General features: G+C 32.8%; 2 protein-coding genes across 6 annotated transcripts; one reads left to right on the forward strand and one right to left on the reverse strand.

Moving 5' to 3' along the window:
* Positions 1 to 2,481: 2,481 nt before the first annotated feature.
* On the forward strand, positions 2,482 to 16,166 carry LOC128175913 (uncharacterized). Of its 4 annotated transcripts, XM_052841807.1 has the most exons (6): positions 9,703 to 9,839; positions 10,651 to 10,701; positions 11,278 to 11,667; positions 14,443 to 14,635; positions 14,892 to 15,016; positions 15,499 to 16,166. In XM_052841807.1, the coding sequence occupies exons 3-6, from the start codon at positions 11,625 to 11,627 to the stop codon at positions 15,609 to 15,611; spliced, it is 474 nt and encodes a 157-aa protein (XP_052697767.1). In that variant the 5' UTR covers positions 9,703 to 9,839; positions 10,651 to 10,701; positions 11,278 to 11,624; the 3' UTR covers positions 15,612 to 16,166. The 4 variants fall into 4 exon arrangements, with proteins under 4 accessions (XP_052697769.1, XP_052697766.1, XP_052697767.1 ...); XM_052841809.1 differs by lacking the exons at positions 9,703 to 9,839; positions 10,651 to 10,701 and adding an exon at positions 2,482 to 2,544; XM_052841806.1 differs by lacking the exon at positions 10,651 to 10,701 and having other exon boundaries at positions 9,688 to 9,839.
* On the reverse strand, positions 2,583 to 5,103 carry LOC128175908 (uncharacterized). Of its 2 annotated transcripts, none has more exons than XM_052841798.1 (2): positions 5,044 to 5,103; positions 2,583 to 4,931 (listed from the first exon to the last, which is right to left on the reverse strand). In XM_052841798.1, the coding sequence occupies exon 2, from the start codon at positions 4,925 to 4,927 to the stop codon at positions 2,894 to 2,896; it is 2,034 nt and encodes a 677-aa protein (XP_052697758.1). In that variant the 5' UTR covers positions 4,928 to 4,931; positions 5,044 to 5,103; the 3' UTR covers positions 2,583 to 2,893. The 2 variants fall into 2 exon arrangements, with proteins under 2 accessions (XP_052697758.1, XP_052697757.1); XM_052841797.1 differs by having other exon boundaries at positions 2,583 to 4,949; positions 5,044 to 5,087.
* Positions 16,167 to 16,486: the final 320 nt, after the last annotated feature.

Consider the following 16,486-nt stretch of genomic DNA (forward strand, 5'->3'; position numbering starts at 1 on the left):
AAGCTTATTCAGAATTAAAAGTTTTAAATAAATATCTTGTATAGTGTCATTTTCGTCGGTTTAATTAAAAAATTTTGTAGCAAGGGATAAATATTTAAATACACCATAATTATCTTCTCTTTGTCTAAGTGTAAAGAGGATTCAAATAGTCTTGTTTCTCTTGCTAAAGGACTTAGCACAGAGCTCACCTATAAGGTAAATTAAACCAGATACCATTCTTACTAAGATGAAAATGAGCTACTTAAGCCCATCCATCACCCTGTGGGAATTTTGAATGAATAAATGAAAAGTCTGTTTTTGTGATATTAAATGTTTGATTAAGAGCACTAACAGAGATATATTAAGTAATATGACTTAGTACATGTAAGTACAATACTAAAATAATATTGAAAGACAAATTTACACTGCAACTATTCAACATATTGCTTAGATGGTAACTCTATAACATACTACTAACTCTGTAATTGTACAACAGACTGCTGACACTCTTCAACCCAAATGACATGGAACTGAAATTATATTTCGAGTTCATCACTAGTAATTATCTAATACATACTACTAAGAAGCATACTAACCACATTTGAAAATGCAACCGGTAGTTCAAAAATATGCTGATAATTATACCCGCGCTACGAAAAGGAAAGAGATAAACATTTTTTTTCTTGTATGTCTGTCTGCTTTTGTTTTCCCTTGGACTTCGCCTCGCCATCTGTGAGATTGATCAACCCAATATATTTCCGTAGTGAGTCAGTAACTAACCTAATAAGTAATGTTGTTTTCCCTTGGACTGAAATGTCACATTTTCATTGGTTTAAACATAGCACGTGATTGCCTCATATATCTCTATATTTGTTCTGTGAGAAATAATATTAGGCAATATGGCCGTCATTGGTCGACGCTTCGCTTACTCATTTCGACATTTCATAGTATTTAATACATAAACCGCATGCCGTAAGTTCTTAAAGTATTTGGAGTAGTTGCCCTTTGAAATTCTTTAAAATTAGAGTAGTTGCCCTTAGAATATTGACGTCACATTGTTTTGTCTGGAGCAGAACAAAATAGCAGCGTCGAAATGTGCTCAAATCTCTGCAGAGGAAAGGGAGAAAACATTTTAAATTGAATAGCAACAAAACATTGTAAGAAAACATGGGTGAAGCAAGGATTTTTAAAGAGTATTTGAAAGGTGAGATTGAAAATTTTGAAGAGTTTAAATGAGTCAAATTGGACGAGATGTTAGGCATCTTGTACATGGCTTTATCGCTATTTGTGAATATATATGTCGCTTGACAGTCCTCGGGAAAACAAAACACTTATTAGGTTAGTTACTGACTCACTACGGAAATATATTGGGTTGATCAATCTCATAGACGACTCGGCTTCGCCTCGCCATCTATGAGATTGATCAACCCAATATATTTCCGTAGTGAGTCAGTAACTAACCTAATAAGTAATAGTATTGAACTGTCGGTTAACACTATGTGTCTGTATTTTGCTCCAAAATATTAATTTATTTTAATGAAACGATCATCATGATGCCATTTTTACACAATGACATCACTAGGGTGATTACCTTTTACATACTTTTTTTCTATGTACATGTATATTTAACATTAATTTTTGAGCTCTCTATAGTCCTTTAATTTTTAGGACGATCAATGTATTATAGTGTATGTAGTCCTTAACTAAAGATTTAAATTTATCATACTGATTCAGACTTTAACCTTGAATTCTTTCTCACATAACATAGTTTTTGATATATATTTGTTGAGTTGAAGACCCAAACACTGTTATATTTCTCAAGAAAACCGATTGTGTTTCATAGCTGTATGGAAATTGATAGAGTTGAAATTAACAGGAGGACACAACTCTAATCAGTTATTGATCGACCTAAAAGAAAAATAATGGACTGCATAAAGTAATAACACTGATTTTGGACGCCGCTAACCTTAAATCCTGCATGAATAAACGCGGGTTATGTCATTTATTCTGCAAAAACCCACATGTATCACCAAAGAAAGCATTTAATTGTTTAAGTGTATGCACTGAGTAACGAAAGGCAAAGTTTGCTATACTGTTTGGATGAAACACCTGAATTTATGATGGAATTTTAACAGTAAATTGAGGATATGTGTGTTCACGGTGTGACCATTGGGGCAAGAACAGTAGGAACTACATATACAACATGCATCGTCAGTTACATCCCATGGACCTGCCCCACTCTAAACAACATAACGTCCTTTCAGATACTTTTACCCCCACGCTGTACCCAAAGTTAGTTACTTTAACCTGTACTAAAGTTGTCGCTCCTATAACAGTATGTTTTTTTCACCTGTTTTACTTTTTCAATTTTGTACAATATTGCAGCTAAAATTGTGGAAAAATTGACACTTCATGGTTTATAATTCTGCAAAACTCGCTTGTAGTGTCTCATTTAGCCTTCAAAAGGTAATTAATGCGATTTTATTTATTTTACAGCTGTACTTGGATTGTAGAGCTGTAATAAACAAAGATGAAAAAACAACACCAGGCATGTTTAACATCAAGGTTAGTGAAACAACATCTAGGTTTTCCTCCAAATAAAACAAAGAAGTTGGGTGTATATCTATTACTGTAATGTTTTTACCATCAGAGGTACATACATGTAAATCAAGTGACTTAACAACTGTGTAACATTTCAATGACAGTTTACATAGCAACTGTGAAGAAATGTTTAAGTTTCTCAAAAGAACTTGTATTTCTTAGCAAAATTTTATTGTTGAATGATACAATTAATAGTTTTTTATGCAAATACCTACATGTAGCATACATTCAAAACTGATAATATTGTTACTTGCATAGCTAAACCCATTGTTAATACAATATCGCCATATAGCAAATTAACTTCACACTGAACTTAAAAGCGCAACTCTTGGATTCTCTGTATGGTAGCATTTTGTATTTCATTGAATGGATATTGTCTGAGTGACTGCAGGAATGAGTACAGGGCAGCCTGGATGTTCCCTGTGATCTGTTGACAGATCCCTAGAATATCCCAGGAGATGTCTCTATATATATTTTTTACATACAGTCCCCGATCATCGTGGACTAGTACCTGTAGATCATCTAGAACTGTTTGTGCTCTCGTTTTGTCAACATGTCTAAAACATAAAAACTCTAGCATGTGTAACAGTACAAACGGTGGAATAAACAATACACCCAATCTGTTCTGTCTACCAGACTGTTGTTCCGGTAATAGTTCAATGATAAAACATATTTCATTGTCAAGTATAATATCCATTGTTACAGCTTGTCTCATCTTTATAGACCAGGACTGTCCCCCTACAGCCTCAGTATACCTCTCTCTGTCTACATTATCCCTATAGATCAAATACGGCTGTGCTAACTTGACCTTTGTCGTCTCTAAAACAGATAAAGCTTCCCTATATCTGAGTGTCTTGTAATAATACATGGCAATGTACAACAAGTCAGAGACAACCCCAAACTTGGTTGCTAATTCCAGCATGTACAATGATATTTTGTCTGCAATATACACCTGTTTGTTGACACCTGTATTGGGGTACTTGTTGTGTAATGTAAAAGCAATGCATTGAAGGATGCTGGCTGTAAATTTCTTTACACTAACTACATGATACTTTGTCAAAGAAGAGTCTATCAAATGTTCTACTGTGTGTAGGATCTTCACACAGCGCTGAAGGTCTGACGTCCTTTGTGAATCATTACTAAATATCTCATCAAACAATTCTTTATCAAACTCAGCCTCAGATATCAGAGTATTTTCATTAGTACACACCGTTAGTCCGGGATTACAGAGGACATCAATGATAGAGGACCTGATGGAGGGACTGTGTAGCAGCAATGCTACACCCTTCTTATACAACCCATACAGTCGCCTGAATAAACTTGTTTGTGCTTGGCCATGAATTTTGCTTAGAAACATGTTGTTTTCTGGAATGAAAAAGTTTGGACAAATCCCCTCATACACCCATTTAACGAGAAGTTTGAAGCAGGCCCAGAAACCGGCCAGGAGATTTTGTGGACACCAGTGAGATAGTGTGTTTTGTTGAATAGTCCAGAAAACAGCTGTTTTCATGTGGTAGGAACACAGTAGTTTATCTTCATCTCTTAATCCATTGTTAATAATTTCCTTTAAGAACAATTTTAACAAACCGTAAGTTAGGAATTGAGTGTGATTCATAGAGCATACAATTTTGTATTCTGCCTGAGAGAAAGAAATTCTCCATTCGTTGTCTGCATGGTTTCCTAGTTTGTGTCCTATTGCTACAAAGTGACATCCATTTTTAACGATGTCAACGGCAACGTGAAGGGGAGGCCAAGAGTGACATCTTTCTATCCATGAGGAGGCTGAGGGGGGCCAAAAATCACTGACAAAACAATGAGCATAATCGTATGCTAGTGGACCATCTGTTCCACTGCTACATGGTCCATGTACTCTACTATTAGGATTAAATGAAGTACACATGTTCTCTCTGTGTTTAGAACTTGATAAAAAAACTCCATCATTCATTCTCTCACTAGATGACAACATTACCTGCTCAGCTCTGTTCAATGCTGACAAAACCGAATTATTAGCATGTTCGAATGGTAACCAAAGTAATGTAAATCCTGCTGGACTCTCAGAACTTTCACAGAGAATCAGTATCTGTCTGTGTAAGTTGTAAAACTCAGACTGAGAGATGTCCCAGATCACTCGGTGGTTAGTTGGCCATAACATAGTGTCTAAGTCTGAATCGGGTAATCTGAATCCTTCTCTTGTGCTTCCACTCACCATTGATCTCCTCACATTATTCTGATCATCCAACAGCTGCTTCGTATCCGCTATATCTCTCCTGGAGGCCACCTGTTGTGAGGTTCCTATCTTTCGACACATCCCCACATACACCGACTTAGACATACTTTGGTCTGCCATACTGCTGAAAAAAGTCTGAGGTCTGTGAATACATCAATATCTTATTCAATTTTTGTTGCAACTAACCATTGTAAATAAACACAGTTTAATATAACAAAGAAAAATAATTTACTCACATGTAATATGAAGTCGTATTGGAGACTATTTTATAAAGCAAACATTAAGGTGATAAAAATAAAACTTGGAATTCCAAGCTTTTCTTGTTTCGTTTTTAAACATTGTGGAATTTAAATCCTTAAGTCATAGGGTTTACATGTATCAACGGTCCAAGATAACAAGTTAAGAGAGCAATCTGATAGATATTTCGGGGGCTTTGGTAAAAATCCAGGTCTTAGTAATTAGGATTTATGCCCAAAATTGTCCATTCTGTGAAAAAAGAATTGATCGAAGCTCTTATGGCCTATATTAGTACTTTCTCTCGCTAATTGACAGTTTGAGGCTAATATCCGACTTAAAGCTGCTTGGTCCGTTTTTTTTTCAAATTTTATGCACGCTTTTAAACGATGGTTATGCTTAGTATATGTATAATAATAGACATTGCAGTTGTTTTCCCAGTCAATTAAGCCAAATTTCAATGAAGAAAAATACGTACACATTATTGCTAACAAAACAAACGACATAAAAGGGTACCGCGTTATTTCGCCTCATGTTGAATTTCACCCCTGACGACGAGGCGGGTATAGTTGTATTACGAATTTGTCATCGCTTTGAATCGGTTTGAATAAAGGTAGAAATGATGAGACAAATTACAAATAAACATGTGTACGTTTTGTTCGCTAATATTTCTGAAGTTTGTTTTTTTTACAATCGATGCAGAGCATGCGTGTTGAATGACCCCAATCATTCGGGGGACGAAACCAAATGATTTCTTTTTCTAAACATTCCCGTGATGCATTTTGGTTTGTTTTTTCGTTTGCCCAAAGAGAAATTATTTTTATTTACTTTGAATATTTCTAACTTTGAAACTGTGATACTGTAATAACAAATAATTTGGACCAAGCAGCTTTAAAACATTCATACCCTTTTGTTATAAAAAGGAATAGTATCAGGTTAACAAATTGACAATGTATAGAATGTTCCGTTGTTCATTTAATCAACAGTTTCAGTTATGTACGTACATGAGGTTTTTTTTACTGATTAAATAAAATGATGTCTTTGGTGATTCATGCGGGATGTAAAGGTTGTGATATTGCAATGATCGCTACCTTCATAACCCACATGGATCATCAGAGAAAGCATTTCATGGTTTACTTGATAACATTTTTCTTTTAATAAATTAATGTAAAAATAACTAAATTATTGTTAATATACATCAGTATGTTAGATAGAAGAAACAACCAAATCATCTTATATGGGAATACGGGTTTGACATCATCACGAGTATTTCATGCAGTCCGTGATTTTTCTTGGCTGATGAAGGTTTCGACCAAATGATAAACGGGGCGTGTAGATTTCAGTCCTGTCAGTCCCTATAGAGGCAATGAATAACAATCAAATTCTATAAGAAATCGAGAGAGAATTATAATTGGTGGATATAGATACAAAGCTGTTCTGTGATATTTTAACATACAATCTTCTACTAATTAAGCAACACCATCTCATTCTCCATTGGGGAGAGCATTTCTTATTCAACAATATTTAAGGAAGTAAAAAAGGTACTGTATATGCACTCGCTGTTCTAAGAGGTATTCCTGATATGGAGATAATGCTGTGCCAGATTTTGATATGACTTACAAAATCATTTGATGAAATAATTAAAGACAACAAAAACTAAGAATACATGTATATTGACATGTACATTAACCAGCTTAGATGCAGAAACTGTTCCAGGGGTTTAATTTTAGTTTTAAATCATGTTTTTTTTTATTAATGTATGATATTTTTTTCTTTTAATTCTTTATATAAACAATTTATAATTTGTTGAGCTGGTGACAACAGTTGGAAACAGTTGGAAAAATCATTTGTTTATGTTTGCACGTTGCAGAGCGCATTCTTTTCACCCTCTTGCTGAAAGCCACGTCAAAATATATGAAATCAATGCACATGCACTGTTTTGAATGAAAGGCTGTGTTTGCTTTATTATTATAAAGATTATAATTTGTAAGTATATTCATATCAGTAACGGGAAAATCGTTATTTCGTGGAATTTGCGCAAAATGAGATGTAGTGCCTCTTTTCATAAGTTCACATTGTTTGAGCACAAAAGCTCGTAATGTTTGAGAATACATGTATTTGGTCTCAAAAAATAAAATTGTGGTATATACAGTCATTTTCAACATAGTGCAACACAAAACTTAGTGAAATTCATCTCCAGCATATTTTTTTGTACATGAATTACAAAATAATTCTCAATTTCCCTTTTCTTAAGAATTGTCGATTGCTTGGAATTACTCTGAGTTTCTTGATATGAAACAAAGAGTTTCTCTTTTACAACGTTACTAGGACGCCCGTCAGTATTGCATGCATCATTCTACTGTTGTTGTAAGAAGTATATGCAAAGTGTATTTTGCATATTGTTGCAATCGAACATGTTTAAGAACTTGCAACAAAAACAAGGATATAATATCATCATGATAGTTAGAAATGTTGAGGAGATACAACATGTATATACATGTAAAGCAAGGACGTGTTCCTTAAGTGCAAAAGATATTATTGTACTATTTGTTTATTTATTTATTGAAACCGATAAACAAATTGAATTTGTTAATATTTAGTTAAACGCCTGTTAGCGTAATGATAATAAAAGTTAAACAGATTAAATCAAAATAGAAATTTATATAATTGATATAAACAGAAATAGGACAGAAGCTGTGTTTTAGTGATCGGCTTTAGCCGATCACAGTTATGTCCATATGAGGCATCCGGCAAATTTTACTATTTGCGCGCGCATTGCGCCTTGCCTTACTTTATTTACTATACAATTATAACTTCATTTAAATATTTAATCCTACGTTTATTATTAAAAACGTTACTCTTATCCGTTTGCCTTGAAAATAAAAAAAATTATACAATTACATACATAATGAATCATATCACGTTTTTCTTTACATATGCTTATCGGAAGTATAATTCGCCTACCAAAGGTGAAGCTTATTCATGCCTTGCTATTTCGGAAATCAAAAAACGGTGTTATATTTAGTTTATTGCATGTAGCGTAATGCTGTCGTATTACAGTTACAGAGCTGACCAATTATATTACATGCCGATCATTCCTTTAATTGATTTCTGATATCAATGCATAACATGGCTTCAATTCCATGTGCTTAAAAAACATACATGGTGTGAAAAAAGATACGTTAGTTATGTTTATCAAAAACAATATGATCTTTTAGAACCAGTGCAAAAAAAACCCCGATCATAATGCCTTTTTTCAGTTTATTATAATTTGATATTCTTTAATGTAACTTTTTAGATAAGGCAGTGAGTTATTTGATTAGAATTTAAAAAAAAAGGTTTATGTTGAAACACTTTCAGATTTAAGAAATCATTGTTTGGCCAGCTCGTTTTTTTTTAAATATCACTGTACTTAAGTAACAAGAAAGTGTATTTCTTTTTCCGTTTTTTACGTTTACTCCAAGTTGCTGAATATCATGTTTTGGAAGGAAAGATGAGGGATAGGTGACCTTCTTCCTGTAATCAATTCAATGGTGAACTGCAGTTTGACCTGAATCATAGGTTAACCCCTACCCACACCCCTGTTCTCTAAGACGGTAAATGTGAATCGTAAGTGTTTACATATCATCACACAACAGTATAGAAATCCAATTCCAGAATTTGTGATTTATACATATTTTTTCGAAGTGTGTTAAGTGTCTCGATAATAAAAAAATGTTGATAAACCTTTTTAATGCACTTTGATAATTTTATTTTTTAAAATGAGTAATTTTTATTCAAAATGCGTTGCAACAACTCTGTATCACGCTTGAAACTCGTCATCTTTTCATAAAAAAATTATACTGGAAAAATCTTTGAGGAATTTTTTTGCTTAAGTTTTATTCATCTTCAATTATAAAGTTTGAATAAACTCTCTTCAGACTTTCCACCGATGATTTTTAAGTACCATAAAAAGATTTTATGTGCCATATATTTGAACCCTGAAAAGAGGTTTTTAAAAAAATCTTTAACTTCTTTAAAACAATACATAGAATGTAATTGAAAACGTATATGAGACTAATGCTTTTGAAACATTTTATAAAACATAATATTCAAACGTAAAGATGAAACTGGATTATCTCTTAAATTATATATTTATTTAACAGTCGTATTTAAAAAAAACATGCATTCTATAAAAATTCACATAATAGCGCAAACCAAAACAAACATGCAACTTGTTTTTATTTTTACAAATCAAAAACAGAAAGAACGCCTTTTTTTCAAAATTGTCATCATATTACAAAATGGATTATCCCCCTATCATCATTTTAAAATGGTCGCATTTTTCCGTAGATGGTACATTGTATATGACCTGGTAGGGTCTGTACCACTTTAACAGAACAATATCATCTCAAAGAATTATTCAAAAGCACGTAAACTCTGTACAAATCTTTTTTTTTTTAGCTTGCATTAGAAAATATATTCTGTTCTTATATTGTGATATTGTAAATCACTTTCAATGCCTGCACGGGCATGACGTAACAATTACGGGGGGATATCACGAAGTGTTCCGAACAGTTCCGACAATTTACCTGTAGTTTTAAATATTTTGACAAGAATTTGTATTTGTTTGTTTGTTTTTTTATTATGCATATTTAATGGATAAAGCCACGCATTATCCAGGCACGTTAAAATCTAACACGGTCCTACCCTCATTTACCTTCCCGATCGTTTTAATCCGGATGCTTACATTATTTTACGTGATATTTATTGACTATGACGTGCCTAAAACTCAACCTAAGCTGCCTTGTGGTTCTAGGTAAGATGCTATGTCTGTTTGTATCTATTGCAATTTTTTCACACTGTAAAGAAATTTTATGGTTGACAGTTTCATCAAGCATTCATTCATCATCGAGACAATTTCCAGCAACTTGTCATACCTTATATACAAAGTTTGGTTAAATTTAGTTAAAAGTGTATTGATTAGATTACGTAACATTCATCATTAAATGCAAAACAGTTAATTTTCTTTTGAAAAGAAATGATTTTATATACCTATCTTAATGATTTAAATTTCACAATGTTAACTTTTCTTCCTAAATTGTATATATCTATTGAATCTATAAATTTTTGTAAAGAGAAAGTGAACGTAGGATTTCGTGGAATCATTCAACGCCCATATAAGCGTCAATTCCCAAAAACGCATAAAATCAAAAAAACAAAAAAAAAAAAAAAAACAAAAAAAAAACAAGCAACAGTGTACGTCACGCCCCAGCAGAGAACAATTAACTTATTTACCAGTAACACTCTGCATTATCGGGATTTAAATGCATAACACGTCAGCTTTGTAGATGTTAACAGGTATTGTGCAGGTAATCAATATGGAATGATGTCAAATAGATACGCTTTAATTCAGAAGTAACGGTTTTTCGTTTTGATAAATCAAAAATAAACACGTATAGATGTCCTAGTAAAATAGTCGTATTGAATCAAAATATAATTAACTATTCGATTAGATTTATTGTTTTCTTCACCCTACAACTATAGTCCTACAGGACAATTTTTTTGTTTTATAGATTTTTTAAATGGCTGAAGGTTTCTTATTTACATTTTTTCATTTAATTGGACAGTGTAAATCGGAGAAATTCCATAACGTTCCATAACGACCATCCAGATCATTGGTTTGTATGGGAAACTTTTTGATACTGTAATTACCAATAAATCGACCAAACAGCTTTACATCAGTTATACAGCTTCTTGGATTTTTTTTTCAAATTAATATTATACAAGATAAAAGTACGTTAAATTTGTATTATATACCGTAACCGCAGTTTTTGATTATAAAGTAATTTTTGTTGTAAATGTCCTCTGTAAATTATCAAAACCATTTGTAACGTCTATCTAGTCCCCAGACTCTAAAGATACATTTGACCCGAACTTCTGCCTTCGCTTTATACAAAGGGAAAAAAAATATCAGAATATCAGAATAATGACGTCTATATTACTCATGACAATTTTTCACAAAGTTTGAATTCTATTTTTGCATCTTTTTGAATCGGTGCGGTCAGTGTTTAACAAACTTTTTAATTCTTGTCTAGGTGAAACTAAATCCGTTTGGTACTGGTGACATTATTTTCACTGATAGAATTAATATGCATGTTTTAATTTCTTAAGTATTATAAATTCTCTAACTGTTGATTTTTTTTTCATATATCATGCATTGAACAAATTATTTCAAAATGGTTGTGTTTTTGTAGGTGTTCCAACATTAGTTTTATGTGGAGAGTGTTGTAGAGCCCATTATGACCTCCTTTCTTACAACGAAGAAAAGTGGTGTAGCAACTATTGTTGCTTTCAGCTAGGAAAATATGACTGTTGCAACAACTATCGATTACGAGCTCCTTCGATTTGCGATTTGGTTTCAAATATTTTGACAAGAATTTGTATTTGTATTTGTTTTTTTGTTTTTTTAGTTATGCATATTTAATGAATAAAGCCACGCATTATCCAGGCACGTTAAAATCTAACACGGTCCTACCCTCATTTACCTTCCCGATCGATTTAATCCGGGTGCTAACATTATTTTACGTGATATTTATTGAGTATGACGTGCCTAAAACTCTACCTTAGCTGCCTTCTGGTTCTAGGTAAGATGCTATGTTTGTTTGTATCTATTGCAATTTTTTCACACTGTAAAGAAATTTTATGGTGGACAGTTTCATCAAGCATTCATTCATCATCGAGACAATTTCCAGCAACTTGTCATACCTTATATACAATGTTTGGTTGAATTTAGTTAAAAGTATATTGATTAGATTACGTAACATTCATCATTAAATGCAAAACAGTTAATTTTCTTTTTTTTGAATTTAGTTAAAAGTATATTGATTAGATTACGTAACATTCATCATTAAATGCAAAACAGTTAATTTTCTTTTGAAAAAAAAATGATTCTATATACCTATCTTAATGATTTAAATTTCACAATGTTGACTTTTTTCCCTAAATTGTATATATCTATTTAATCGATAAATTTTTGTAAAGAGAAAGTGAACGTAGGATTTCGTGGAATCATTCAGCGCCCATATAAGCGTCAATTCCTAAAAACGCATAAAATCGAAAGAAAAAAAACCAAGCTACAGTGTACGTCACGCCCTAGCAGAGAACAATTAACAATGCATAACACGTCAGCTTTGTAGATGTTAACAGGTATTGTGCAGGTAATAAATATGGAATGATGTCAAATAGATACGCTTTAATGCAGAAGAAGAAACGGTTTTTAGTTTTGATAAATCAAAAATAAACACGTATAGATGTTCTAGTAAAATAGTCGTATTGAATCAAAATTTAATTAACTATTCGATTAGATTTTTTGTTTTCTTCACCCTACAACTATAGTCCTGCCGGACAAGTCATTACTGGTGATGTTAATTTAGTTAACAACGAAGACCTAACATCACTTAGTATGAAAAGACCAAAATTTAGGGAGCCTAGATCCCTCATATGACGTCGTAATTTTATATATATCATGAATTATGTTGAAGATTACGCCAACTGATGGGTAAAATCTGAAAAAGAAGACATTGACACCTTGTCAGAGTGGGTTAAAAGCATCACATGTAAATTAAAATCTCGTATTAAACGACTGAGAGGTCAAATGAATCTATCATCTATCCTTCTGTTTTCAATAAAGCAGAAGTGAGAAAAGAACTAGATAGATTGCAAGATCTGTATGTACTGATCCCTGCTGATTAGGCAAGTAACTACGTTGTCTTTGTTTGAAAGGCACATTTTAATATTTGCATTTCAAAGAAATAGCATGGTAATACTACTACCTGTAGGTGGAAAAAAATAAATAACTCGCTGGGGCCTTCAACTCAACATTCATGTATATCGACGACGTATTATCAATTAACAATTGTTATTTTAATTCTTACGTCGACTCGATATATCCCAGTTAACTTCAAATAAAAGATACCACAGAGTCTGTGTCATCTGTTTCATACTGATGGTAACCTAACAACAAAACTTTTTGATAAACGCGATGACTTCAAATTTTTTTTGGTCAAATTTCTTTACGTACGTAGCAATATCCCTTCATCACCTGCATGTAGTGTTTTTTTTTGTCTCTCAATTCGATACGCAAGGGCATGCTCTTTGTATGAACAGTTTATACGGCGAGGCAAGCTACTGACAAACAAGTTGATAAAACAGGACTATCAACAGTCTATTTGAAGTCATCTTTTCGTAACTTCTATGGTCGTTACAACGACCAAATCAGGAAATACAATTTTCAACTGGGTCGTACGCTGACTGACGTTTATCATACTAATTGTTAGACCATATTTATTCACCTAATTGATTACAGAATTTTCAGGGTGTTTTTTTCGATAGCGACAAAGAGCACACGGTGGGTGTGACCAGTCAGCAGAGGATGCTTATTCCTTCTAGGCACCTGATCCTGCCTCTGAGCTTTTTCAGTGGTCTGTGATTGCTCTGCTCTTGACTATTGATTGAATACCGAATTGTCCACGAATTTTACTCCGTTTTTCTCGAATATGATACATGTATATTCATCAAATAACGACATTTTTCCGATAATGACATTTTTACCAATATGACATTGGGCGCACGGCGGGTGTGACTGGTCAGCAGAGGATGCTTACTCCTCCTGGGCACCTGATCCTACCTCTATCTTTATGGAGGTCCGTGTTGCTCTGCTTTGAATTTGTATGTTGTTTTATAGATTTTTTAAATGGTTGAAAGTTTCTTATTGGCATTTTTTTCATTTAATTGGACAGTGTAAATCGGAGAAATTCCATAACGTTGTAAGATCATTGGTTTGAATGGGAAATTATTTGATACTGTAATTACCAATAAATCGACCAAGCAGCTTGAAAACAGTTAATGTTACACAGCTTTTTGGATTTTTTTTCCAAATTAATATTAAACAAGATAAAAATCCGTTAAGTTTGTATTATATACCGTAACCGCAGTTTTTGATTATAACGTAATTTTTGTTGTAAATGTACTCTGTAAATTGTCAAAACCATTTGTAACGTCTATCTAGTCCCCAGACTCTATAGATACAGTTGACCTGAACTTCTCCCTTCGCTTTATACAAAGGGAAAAAAAATATCAGAATATTAGAATAATGACGTCTATATTACTCAAGACAACTTTTCACAAAGTTTGAATTATATTTTTGCATCTTTTTGAGTCGGGGCGGTCAGTGTTTAACAAACTTTTTAATTCTTGTCTAGGTGAAACTAAATCCGTTTGGTACTTGTGCCATTATTTTCACTGATAGAATTAATATACATGTTTTCATTTTTGAAGTATTATAATTCTCTAACTGTTGATTTTTTTTTTCATATATCATGCATTGAACAAATTATTTCAAATTGTTTGTGTTTTTGTAGGTGTTCCAACATTAGTTTTATGTGGAGAGTGTTGTAGAGCCCATTTTAGCCTCCTTTCTTACAACAAAGAAAAGTGGTGTAGCAACTATTGTTGCTTTCAGCTAGGAAAATATGACTGTTGCGACAGCTTTCTATTACAAGCTCCTTCGATTCAGAGAAGAGACTTCTGTGCAGCTTTTTTTACTAGCAATGCGTAAGTAAATTCATAAAGTCATCGAGGGACAAAATGTTTAAATTCATTTTACTTGTGCTATGCTATTCTCCACGAATATGTTGATAAAACTTATAAAGTAAACATACGTTGAGTTAAAAAAATATCGTATTAGTTTTATATATCTAATGTTTAGCAACTTTAATATATCATTAATTTCGACGATTTTTTAAGTTGTGAACGAAAAATACCAAATAAGTATATGTACATGTTCTATTGGTATCTTTTTATTTTATAGTTGGGTGCCCGTGTTAATCAGCATTGGAGGACTGATCCTGTTCATTGGACTGTGTGTCTGTATCTGTAGACGGTGCTGTGGCAGCAGTCGGTCCACAGGCGGGGTGCTGCACGGAGCCAATCCAGGTGAGCGATACATAAATCAGGGCGTGTTTGCATGATTCACTAGAAATACGACAATTTTCATTGGTCGTAGTTTAAAAATGTTTTCATGGATTTATATGTAAAGTGCGAAATAAAATGATAGAAATAACCTACATGGATAATCCGTTTTAAAAAACAAAGCTTATTGGAAATGTCTTTTCAAAAATAGTTTTATATAATCAATTGAAATAGGTATGATGAAACCGCAGACACTTTAAAAGTATTCCTGGAAAGACACTAAACTTTAATTTGTCGGTGACAAAACTACATTTTCTTGCCTAACTTCAAATGTAGCAGAGTTCATTTTGCCACAGAATAGGATAATTATACAACATTACCCTGATACATATATCAAGCTTGCATGCTATCGTATTTACATGTCCCTTCAACCTTATTCTATTTTGAATTTAACTCTTTGAGAAAAAAATATCACAAGTCAATACGGGGTTTTTGAATTTTGGTAGGTGTCACAGTAGTAAATTCCAGCACCATGATGCAGCAAACCGGGTATCCAAGCAACTCTATGCAACAACAGCCCGGATATCCTATGCACCAGCACCCCAGTTATCCGGCCTAGATAGTAACTTCATTCTATATTTCAGAGTACTCAACCATGGATGACATTAGACAATTAAAACTTTGTATAACATGCAGTTATTCATTGAACTTTTGTTTAACTGATGATTATTTGTAATTGAGTTAATTTTTTAATTTGTTATTAATGTTGATCTTTTTATTCATCAAACTAATACTATTTAAACTGTTTATTTGTGGTCTAAATTAAAATATTAAATTTTTATCTACTAATCTTTTTATTCTGAAGAAAGTTATTGATTACGGTTAAAATGCAGAGCAGCGAGAATTAGAGAGCGGCCGTATGTAAAACACCAATTTATCCTAAGCCACTGTATGACGGAGAGATTTTTGTTTTATTTATCTTTAGTCTACCTTTAAATGAATGCAAGCAATAGCCAACTAAAATTGATTCAACAAAACAATTCAGTTGCTTATGAAATTTTAATATCCGAGATATGAAATAAAAATATTGTTATTGCATTATTTTTAACTACATTTATGTGAAATGTATTGTAAATATCGCATACCATACTTAAATATCATCTATTAAAAATGTAGATCCTATTGTTCTTTTCGATACAATTATGTGTATTTTTTCAATGAATCACTGTTGAGCATTATGTCAAGGATTTGTGACTTAGTACAGACATTTGTTACCGTAAGGAGCATATAAGTCTAAGAACATACTAGAGATACAAATAATAGTGATTTCTTTTAACAGGGAGAAAACGCACGTTTTGTCATTGTAAGTTTATGATCCAAATAGGGAACATAAACAATTTATATAACGGATAGAGGATTTCTTTCTTGCAAGCAAATCACCAACTCGTGTACTTACCGACTCGCCACAATTCTTGAGTTTTGGGTTTCTAAAAT

The sequence above is a fragment of the Crassostrea angulata genome, chromosome 3 (genome assembly GCF_025612915.1).
Source record: "Crassostrea angulata isolate pt1a10 chromosome 3, ASM2561291v2, whole genome shotgun sequence".
Taxonomy (NCBI): domain Eukaryota; kingdom Metazoa; phylum Mollusca; class Bivalvia; order Ostreida; family Ostreidae; genus Magallana; species Magallana angulata.

What these genes read in the sequence shown, in the direction of transcription:
- LOC128175908 (XM_052841798.1), bottom strand. Translation starts at nt 4,927, where the DNA reads ATGGCAGACCAAAGTATGTCTAAGTCGGTGTATGTGGGGATGTGTCGA.
- LOC128175913 (XM_052841809.1), top strand. Translation starts at nt 11,625, where the DNA reads ATGACGTGCCTAAAACTCTACCTTAGCTGCCTTCTGGTTCTAG. An exon ending in GCTTTTTTTACTAGCAATGC is followed by an intron (nt 14,636 to 14,891) that starts GTAAGTAAATTC and finishes TTTATTTTATAG; the next exon opens with TTGGGTGCCCGTGTTAATCA. An exon ending in GCTGCACGGAGCCAATCCAG is followed by an intron (nt 15,017 to 15,498) that starts GTGAGCGATACA and finishes GAATTTTGGTAG; the next exon opens with GTGTCACAGTAGTAAATTCC.